Source organism: Ascidia mentula, chromosome 6 (genome assembly GCF_947561715.1).
Source record: "Ascidia mentula chromosome 6, kaAscMent1.1, whole genome shotgun sequence".
In the NCBI taxonomy this organism is placed as follows: domain Eukaryota; kingdom Metazoa; phylum Chordata; class Ascidiacea; order Phlebobranchia; family Ascidiidae; genus Ascidia; species Ascidia mentula.
In genome coordinates, this window is record NC_138571.1 from 17,275,409 (window position 1) to 17,286,032 (window position 10,624).

Consider the following 10,624-nt stretch of genomic DNA (forward strand, 5'->3'; position numbering starts at 1 on the left):
AGTTCCAGATGATTGATAGGCCACGCTTTCGCGGTCTGTATTCATACTGAAAATCAAAACTAAGTTTGTCCTTTTACTCTACGCAAGGTTCCCGTCCTCGCTGAGCTCACCTTAGGACACCTGCGGTACTCTTTGACAGATGTACCGCCCCTGTCAAACTCCCCACCTGACAAGGTTTGCAGGGCGGGGGCCACACTTAAGACTAAACCGCGACCCGAAGGTCTCTTCTGCTTTACTGAATAATGACACAACAAGCAAAAGGTTCCATGTTTTAATGTTCCATGTATATTATTTTGTATGTGATGATTTGAGAAGCAAAGTATTTACAAGATATTCACAGCATTAAGCAAACACCCTTGTGAATTCGATGATTTCTCGTTAATAACGCAAATAGTTTCATTCATTTGTTTTGTCTGTCTTCAGTTTTATTACATCACAGGTCTTATTTTCATTTCCGAACGTTTACGTGATACCGGATTCCAACGGTTCGAATCGCCTGCTCTTGTCTCCTCCTTGTAATACTTTCCGTTCAGGTTGGAGACATGGCAATACTTATACCACCAAGCTCCATGGAATCCAACAGCACAGTTTCTACCACCATCTGAATCATGATCTCGGTCATGTGTGGAGAATGGCATCTGATTGTGATATTCCAGCTTATCACCTATTGGTGCAAATTTTTTAAAAGTTTAGTTTGCGGTTCAGATGTTAAACAGCGAATCACCTGGTATACAATTGAGAGCAGTGAATGTTTAATATATAGAGATTTAACGCATTTTGTGAGTAACATAGACAAATGTGCCAATAACGCTATAATTGCGAAACACATTATTTTTTAATTCCGATTTTTTAGTATTGCGTATTCAGACTTCGTAAAAATTTTAGTTCTTGGAGACATTTTTTCGATTTATTTTAAACTTTCGATTTTGGCGGCAAGCGAATTTCACAAATGATAAAAAAAAATGTTTATTAACCGCCACACAAGTGATTGGTTCGTATATTCACAAAAGTACGCAGACTTTCATGTAAAAAAGTCTTGCATAAAAAAATGGGCAAAACGAGTGAAATTCAGCACGCCATTAACTCACCCGCGGCCGTAAACATGCTTTATATTACATTTGTATTGTCGGCCGTGCATTGTAAAAAACTTAACAGGTTTTTCTTGGATGTTTGGCTTATTGAATTGGCCAGTCTTTGTTTTTAAACAGAATGAAATTTTTCCTTTTTTCGCAAGAAATATTGTTAAATGCAAAATTCCATTACAAGACATAAGTAAATGCGTAATTGTCAGTTTGGACTCACAGGCGACTGTTGGTAAAATAAAGTCCGTGTGATGCGGCCGGTATTAATAAAAAGGTTGTGCGCCCCTGAGTTAGAGACTTTATTAAACCTTTATATCAAGCTAATTTATTTGATCGTGTTTGCTCACTTACTTGCGTCACCAGTGTACCCACCAACAGTCAGACGGTAATTCTCCCCTGATGAACCGATGCTGAAGTTGCTGTCAAGATGGTACAAATAGGAACTCAAAAACTTGGCACTCAAACGCACGCATGTAGTTACCTGTACTTTGCATAATACTTTGTGTCATCGAAATTTTGCAGGTCAACGCGGAGCTCTTGACGTTTCCAACTTGTAAGTTCGTGCATCAGCTCCAAGCCTTAATTAATCAACAAACGTTAAGTGTTATTTGTTTATGCTTTTGCAAATGTTGTTGGTGTTTAGAGATGAAAAAGCTTTGCTTGCACTAATGCGCAGCCCAAGATATGACAATCGTGACGACGAGAAGATACTAACACATTTACACACAAGCCTATCTACCATTTTTTGCGTTTGAAACTACCGGCTGGAGGCACTAAAGAACGAAAACTAATTGGGAGTTGGTAAAATCTAAATAAACAAAATAAACAATTGATTTGAATGCGGGTAATGCCAATGTCGAATTACCTAACCAAAACTCTCCAGTCAAGGAACCAAATCCATTTTCATATTCTCTCCAGCCCCGATAAAAATTAGTTGAACCATCAAATCTTTTCTGTACAACCTGAAAATTTAAAAAGAAAAACAAAATTGACATTGTCTTGCCTGGATTTTCGCTTAATATTTCCATCAAGCAATTACATGCATCCGTTATGTTTCAGTGTTCTATGCATGTTATAATTTAAATTGAAACAGATACTTTTATAGAAAACGTTTGTATTTCCTGCAGTAATTAATTTAGGACATTCCGTTTTATTTGTAGTTTCGGTTGCATTGTTTGCATAACATTACCCTGCTTTTTTTTAATAAAATTTATCATTCTTTGTCAAACCTCTACAATTAACAAAAAAAATGAAAAAAAATATGAACTCACTAGCCAACCACCACCGTCAGTTTGCATGTCGCAATATCCTTGGTAAGGCCGAGGAGAAGATAAATTGTAAACTCCGCTTTGTGTCATTCCGTTTTGAAACGCATCTTTGCAACTGGCGTAAACAACACGATTCGTATCTCCTACAAAATGAAACGTAATCATTGGTTTGAATATGATTTATGTCCCTTTAACTCCGATACATCTTTACTGATATCGACAACATTGCAATAATAAAAAAGAACTTTCACCAAACCTGACGTTACTGTAAGATTTTTCTCCAATTCATCCTGTTTTGATGCTAACTTCGCGACGGAAACGTTTACGCCTGTTAAAAAAATACAAAACTATTAAAATAACCTTAAATCATTTTTGCTTGAGGTTTAAAACAAATGCCACAAACGCAGTTTGAAAATAAATTTAAGCAAAACTAAATACGTTTGAGTTCAGTTTCCATTGCTTCCATCTTTGCTTCCAATCTCCTAAAATCGTCTTCCCAGGTGTTATTGGCACCGGGTTCTCCTTTCGGGCCCTGGACACCACGAGGCCCAACAGCTCCCGGTGGACCCCGTTTTCCAGGAGGACCCGCTGGTCCTGGTATCGGATCTTCGTTGCTTCCTCCACAAGTCAGGATGACCTGATTGGCTCGTTGACATAAACAAGCATGTCGGCAAATTAATAAAATCAGTGCTAGGTTGTAGAAAATTGCCATGTTTCGCTCTAAGTTCCTGGGTTAAATTTTTGCATTGTTTCATTAACCATATGAACACGAACATTTGCTTGCTTTTTCCGTCGTTATTAGTCTAACATTGCCTGGTGATACTATTGATGGAAACTTCAATGACAATGTTTTTAAAACGTTAGCTTTTGTTTACATGGGGCACCACGAGAAATGTTCGCAAAGTTGTATTAAAATTCATTGAAAACAGTTTTGTTTGTCTGGTTTTTGCGTTTCATTGTAAGAAAAAGTTACTTGTAGGGGACCATGGCATAAAAGATTCAGTGCCACTGTTCTAAGATTAAACTAATTTTTTTTCTTTTATCTATCTATATATCTAAATTTATAAAAGTTTTGTCCTGTCATAACCAACTTCTCTAGATTTTTGACGCAAGCAGTTATAATCATTTCTACCCAGGCATCAAGTATTCACTGCCACTTGTAACGCTGCATACGGTGGCCTGGCAGTCGACATATCAAATGTTTTTCTCTAAATCGCGTTTGGCCATATTGATTCGAGCAACTTTGCACACGACCGTTTACACGGTTCTAAATTTACGTGGAAACTAAACGGTCGGCCATTATCAATATTTCGCTCTTTGATTTTTGTATTCACCTATCACGAACTTCCTCTGTGCAGAAAGGAAATGGAAATGAATGCCCCTACTTTTTCCTAGAACCCGAGCCAAACCCACAATGACTCCATAAAGTTGCGTAAACAAACTATCAGGGGCGTCTGCTTCAGTGTTTTGAACATAAAACATGCAAACACACATTGAACAGGCATCCAAGCACACACGAAACGAACAACAAACTGGTACCAACTTCATTTTATTCGTCCCTTTGTTAGACAGCAGTGTTTACCACAGGTTAACCTTGCTACAAGCTCCCAAATTTCCTGGGGCAAAGTCTTTTATTTCAGCAAACATTATTGTATCGTTTTTTGCTTAAAATTAATTGCAGTCTATAAGTGGACAAAGACGTTTCGTATCTCTCTGTAGAGCAAGAGTCTTTAGGTCCAATTTTAGGTGGCACATGTAAAGGATTCATTCGTTGGGAGGAGAATATCACGTGGAGTGACAAAAAGCGCTTACATTTTACTTTTCTCGCGATTTTTTTGCAGGATTTTGTTCACACTTTGTATTAGTAAATCATTAGTAAATTACTTTTTCTATTTCTGAGTTCAATACTACACACACTTCAAACTGACAACAAATCGAAATATTGGACTCTTTAAAGTGCCTTTTCTATTTCAGTTGGCTTTACGTCGTGGAAAAAAAAGATACGAATAACTTCTGAAATCAGGGAAATTTATTCATTAGGTTAACGTTACATAACTTACACAATCTTAAAAATAAACTTTTGTCGTATGTACAGGCTTAACGATGCCAAGAATCAAGCTTTTAACTAAAGCAACAAAAAAGAGGGCATGGCCGAATGAAATTGCCACATAAAACACGCGAACGGTGAAAATTAATTTGGCGCTGAACTTTTTTAAATTTGCAAAGGGCTTGAATGAACGGCGAATTAAATTGTAACAGGAACATCTCACGAAAGTCAAACTTGTGGCAAAAGTGGAAACAACTCATTGCCGGTGCTGCCAGGCATATTTTTTCTGGCAAAAATATTCTTTCTGACCCTTCTGGCAAAAGTAGTTGTATGTGTCAACGTTTCGGTTGCTATGCACCAGACTTTATCAGGATAAAGCGATGCAAATGTTCAAAACACATCGTGGTCAATTGTCGAGGCGCATAAACAGAGCAACTACTTCGGCCAGAAGAGCCGTCTAGTAGTAACAAGGAGAAATACAAACGAAATTTATATGCGTAATCGCCCCAGTTTTTTTGTCTTCTGGTGGAGATCTGCGATCTTCGGACGCTTCATCAAATTTGCTCTCAAACCTCGACCAATCGACCACGATCATGATCACACTCAGAGCACAAAAAAGAACACCAAGCACTGCTATCACCCAGGCCTGGAAGTGGTGCAAAACGTCGGGTGAATTATAAACGTTTAAACGTACACAACCGGTGCTCAACGACGTTGAATATATTTTTGAAACACAATTTTTTTTATTCCCCAAAGAAATTTTATTTTATTTTTTCTGCTAAGTGAATTTAGGATTTTGGATGTAAGCCCACGAAATTGCTAACGTTTCCTAATAAATTAAAACAAATGTTTACGCTAATTCTAGGGTGGGTGGTTAGCTGTTACTATATTCAATGAAACATTGAGATGGAAACTTACGAATTTTCTCTTGGTTGCGTATTCCACATGGACTTTCTTCGCCGCCTGCCTTCCTGTGAGCTTTATAAAGAATGCGCTCGGCAATATGATGAGGAGGGATGCGGAGGCGGAGGCAACTAATATGTGACATGTGACATGTGTAAGATGATGACAATTAGATCGCACATACAAACGCACATGGCTTTTTGGAATTCACATTCATATTTTACACAAGTCAAGACGTTTTTTTTTTGCTATACAACTAAGACTCGAGTTTCGCTTTATCTAGAGGCTGATTAGCATACAAATCCAGCCGCATTAGCCAGCGCTACTAACTACACAAACTATCTTTGAAAAGCAACAAAACATTTAGAGCCTAATTTTGAAAGAAATTGTTGTTGTTGAACATTATTCGTAGAAATATGACGAAAATTACAATTTGTGTTTTTGTGTGTTGATTTTGGAATGTCCACCTCATATTGTTTATTCATTACCGGCCATACGCAGTTGGCAATGAACTTGTGTAGGTACCCATCCCTTTGCAGCAAGTATTTATGTCTTCGAATTCACTGTCAATGATTTTGTACGTGTTGCTTATCTTGTAAGTATACGTGGAAAGATGGAGCGCATAAGTTAAAGCTTGTAATGACGGGGGACAAAGCTCTATTATTTGCTGTAGAGATTGGGCCTGGTTAGTTTCCTGTAGGCTGTGCTATAGACCTTTCAGAGCGTGGAATTTTTGCCTGAAAATAATCTTTCATGCCTCAGTCTGAACTGCCAGATCTCAAATGCGCTGAATTTGACATTGCCACAACTTTAACCTCCAACAGCAACGTGTTCCTCCAATAGTCGAGTTAACGTTTAGGGTAAAACACCCTCATAGTCCTCCAACCAATTCTATTGATCATTTGTTCCCACACTCCACTGATTTGGATGACCCTTTGTGGGTTAAACGGCAATTTCACTCTTCGCTGCCGAAAATTTAAGTATTTTTTTTTATTCCTCAATGTATTTAAATGCAATAAAAAGGGTCTGACACAAATTGTGCAGTTTTTGATTAATATTTTGCTCATTTTTTGTAATAGTAGGTTATGGACTGGTCAGTAATTTGTATCAACTGAAGTAATTTATGCGTGTAAATGCTTTGCGAAAAGGTTATATGTTTCGATAAAACGAGTTAGAGGAAATAATAAATACTGGATTGGTCAAAGGCGCTCGAGCCATATACCAAGCAAAATACATGATCAGATACTTACCCAGGATCATGCCTATTGTTTCCAAAAGCAATGTTTGATGTTTGATGAATATCCGCATCGCAATTCTCAGTGCTGCAATGTTGCTGCTTTAGTTGCAATAATGGTGACAAGGGACAACATACAAAAACTTAATAAAATATTCCACAAATATATGAATCATAAACAAGAATAAAACTAACAATTGTAATTTTATCAAATTTGCGAAGTTTGAGAAAGGGAAAAATAATATTGGGACAAACGTGTTCAATTTTCAGTGATGCTTTCTGCATCCTGACTTTAGTGTATATTTCATACTGAAAGCATTCGAGCATGTGTAACATACGTCACAGAAACCAGTGCTTGAATTGCGTAATGTTTTGCGCGCAGCTTTGCACATGTAATGCATAATCCCATAATGTGACCCAAATGATTTAGCCATCGAATATTCTCGAGTAAAATAATACAAGGAGGATCAACTCCTTCAGCTAGTGTGCAACAGAATGTGTGAACAAGCGACTGCTAGTACAGCACGCGTGAATCATCTATATCCGCTCCCACAGATAATCTTGATGTGTACTGTATTTTATGTTCCTGCAATATATTACTCATGATATCACGTGACATTATTGACCAATCAGCTCTCATAATGGAGAGCGTTAAAGAGCCCAGTTGAGACCGGTAAATTCATTCTATTCTATTTGATTATACTTGATTCTATTTGATTCCATTCGATTCAACCTGTTTTATCTTATTACTGTTACACTGCTAATATTACTGAGACTCTACAAGCTATTCGCCGGCTTGGGATTTATTCCCATAGCCTGATAATAAACTGTTTATTTGGAATCAGCGGTTTGCTGGTGAGAACGAGGCAGAAGCAGATTTAACAATCGAAGAGACTCAATTCGCGCTCAAGCCATCGAGACACTGTTAAATATCTCAGAAACACTTCGAGATACTTACAATAGTGCCCCGTCTTCGGCAACTCCCTTGAGATCAGAAAGAAGAAGCAGACGTGTTTCACCAGCCAGTACACCAAGATACCCGGCAAACCGACGACGCAGCCCGTACAACTCCAGGCGACCAGCACGCCAAACCAGAAGCCCAGGTGACAATCTGTCTCCAACTTCTCAAATATTTTTTAACCAGGAACTCCAGCTCTATTCCCGGCCGCGCAACCACTCAACCTTGCCCCCCCCTCTTGGCAAGCGCACTTAGGCGCCGAAGACAATCATCTGGAAATAAGGAACCTTCTACACCTCCCCCACGCAACATCAGAACCAAATCACGTTCACCACCAGCGGACTCGTTTCCACAACAAGGAAGACGCCCCACTCAACATCTTGGAACCCAACAGCACAGCGACGGAGATCGGAACAACCCCAGCAATTCTGCCCAACGAGAGGTAGAATACCTTCGACAATAACAAAAACGAATAATTCAAAAACTATAATCGCTCGCTCACGCATTTAATTGTTTATTGATAACCGACTTTTTATTGCATGATAATTTTTTAAATGTGCATGTTGTGTTTCACCCCTTCAAAAGCCTAATAGCTCCCATAAGACCTAGGTCGCTAGGGAAATTTTTATAAACTTACATAGTTTAGCGCCAATTGTTTGTCCGGCATAACGGTTTGTCACTACCAATAGGAAACCATAATAATTACAGACTGCTAACGCAAAAGCCTGTTGTTTTTGGCAATTACAAATTAATGCAAACGCCTGTTGTTTCGGCATTTGCAACCCATCTTCCCCAAGCCAGCATATTGCTCCAGTAGCTATTTTTTTTTATCAACCTTTGTGTTGGGTTTGAACCCAACAAACTTGTAACAACCACGTTGAGTAAATTCATAAAGGAAGCCACTTTTTCGCCCGTAAGTAAGCGCACACGCAACAAAACAGTAACCCCATTATCCCCAAGCCAAACCGTCGCCATGTCAACAAGCGAAGCAGAAATTCCCATAGTTTCGCCGCGTAGTGTGTCATCGGACACAAATCAGTCATTTCCCCCGGCGCACAATCACGATAACGTCGCCAATAAAGCACAACCGTTCAGGCGTAACGCATTTCACCCACGTAATACAGCACCGCAACGCGCGACCGGAAGCTCTTCTCAGCTGTTTCAGCAGCCGCAGCAGTACAGTACGTCACAGCAGCCGAGCAAGCCATTTTCAAGATATGCCCCAAATAGACAGCGTTATAACTCAGACTTATGTTTTTATCACGCGCGTTTTGGTCCCCGTGCAAATAAATGCACTCCCCCTTGCCAATGGAAAGGCAATTAACAAGACATCCCTCCTTGTACATAATTCTATTATTAACCATGTTTTGGTGCACCGGCACAACTGCCCTCGATTTTAATTTGCGCATTTGTTCGCCGCAACAAGTTGCGGAATACGAGATATTCCCCCGGAAACCTGTCATCGCCACCTGCTCAATATGACCAAAAAATGCCATGTTAATGGTTTCCGCCTTGATAGAAATTTAAAGGAAATTCCAGCCATATCATATCCCGCTGTAGAAATAATTACTACAGACACTTATTACTTTTTTGGAGCACAAACATCCCACTCCATGCGATTTTGTCCAGCCCAATTATCAGGCACTATTTACGCCCCCCTGCTGAGGCAATGCCGACTGCTATTGGTTTTTACCAAAACGATTTAAATGATCAATTACGATCAAGTTTCCAACACCTGAATGCTGATGCATCTTACCTAGAATGTCAACTGCAATCTTATCACTCGTTGCTACTTGCAACTTACGCGCGCATTAACCTCTCTCTTACTTTATCATTACTCACGGGACAACAGAAAGCAGCCATTACTGGAGAAACTATCACAGAGATAGGCTGCACGTACCGAAATGTACGTATACGCTCTTTACAATACATTAATGTGCATGCCACAATCCATTGTTTACCGAATTAGCAGGGCCCGCTAAATCGAAGCAAACCAAGTGGCAGCTGTATTCTAACAGAGAATTACACTCAAAGGTACAGTTTGTAGAGCACTACCAACCTAATAGGATTTTTCACTTGAAAATACAAGGAAAAATCTTTCGGTTGATTAATTGCACAATGTCCCCGCAATTGCTTCCTATAATGAAGTCGATTAAGTAAGATAACTTTATCGAAGCTTCCAACATTCTATAGAATGTCCCTGTAGGAACCCCTCATTACCCGCTGAGGGATCTAGACTCAATTCTTGCGTCACTGGCACAGACCAAACGGCAGAATGAACGCTTAGACTCGTATTTTGGAGGCAAAAGGACTTCTCCAAAACGTCGGATGTGGCAAACTTGCGCATCTTCAAGCAGCATCCATTCAGTACTTAAACAAACGTTATTAATGACACTCTCCTCTATGACAGACCCATTTTGGAGCAGTATTTTGGCTATTTTAGTCATTTTATCCTTAATTTGGGGTGTCATATTAACAGGCTTTGCAATTAAGCATGTCTGGCTACGCCTATACCCACGTGTAAGACCAACTATTGCTCATTATATAGCACGGGCTCGGACAAACTTAAATCCCTTTAATAGGAATGCACCAGGTAACGAACCTGAAGCAGCAGTACAAAACGAGGCTGAAAATAATCCCTTGCATGAATTGTACCCTGATTTACAAAATGTAAATGCCCAGCAAGAACCAGCCGCACCTCCCACTGCATAGGCGCATGGCCCTATCCATAAATCTTCTCACATTGTTATCACCCCCACGACATAGTAATGACCCTTTGTGTATTCGCATGTCATTGCACATTTGTTGTGACTTTTCCTTGTGCACCATTATAACCGAGATTTCTCTATCAATAACTTACCAAGTTTGCGTATTATATCATTTTTTTCGCACCCACCATTTGCAATTTACTCGTTCAATCGCATTAACAATCTTTTCAATCGCCCACAGCTGATGTTATATTCATCACCTGCAAATCTGGGGGGAAGTATACTTGTAACATACGTCACAGAAACCAGTGCTTGAATTGCGTAATGTTTTGCGCGCAGCTTTGCACATGTAATGCATAATCCCATAATGTGACCCAAATGATTTAGCCATCGAATATTCTCGAGTAAAATAATACAAGGAGGA

General features: G+C 39.4%; 1 protein-coding gene across 1 annotated transcript; it reads right to left on the reverse strand.

Annotated features, from left to right (window-relative positions):
- Window positions 1-428: 428 nt before the first annotated feature.
- On the reverse strand, window positions 429-3,062 carry LOC145907338 (ficolin-1-like). The gene is made up of 6 exons (XM_082994760.1): window positions 2,789-3,062; window positions 2,354-2,493; window positions 1,948-2,044; window positions 1,564-1,660; window positions 1,434-1,501; window positions 429-664 (listed from the first exon to the last, which is right to left on the reverse strand). Exons 1-6 carry the CDS (start codon window positions 3,060-3,062, stop codon window positions 429-431), a joined length of 912 nt encoding a protein of 303 aa, XP_082850886.1.
- Window positions 3,063-10,624: the final 7,562 nt, after the last annotated feature.

Bases quoted from the DNA above. Each gene is read 5' to 3' on its own strand.
- LOC145907338 (XM_082994760.1), bottom strand. From the start codon at position 3,062: ATGGCAATTTTCTACAACCTAGCACTGATTTTATTAATTTGCCGACAT. The intron at 1,502-1,563 runs GTAACTACATGC...CCATCTTGACAG, and splicing joins AAGTATTATGCAAAGTACAG to CAACTTCAGCATCGGTTCAT. The intron at 665-1,433 runs GTAAGTGAGCAA...TTGCACCAATAG, and splicing joins TGGGTACACTGGTGACGCAA to GTGATAAGCTGGAATATCAC.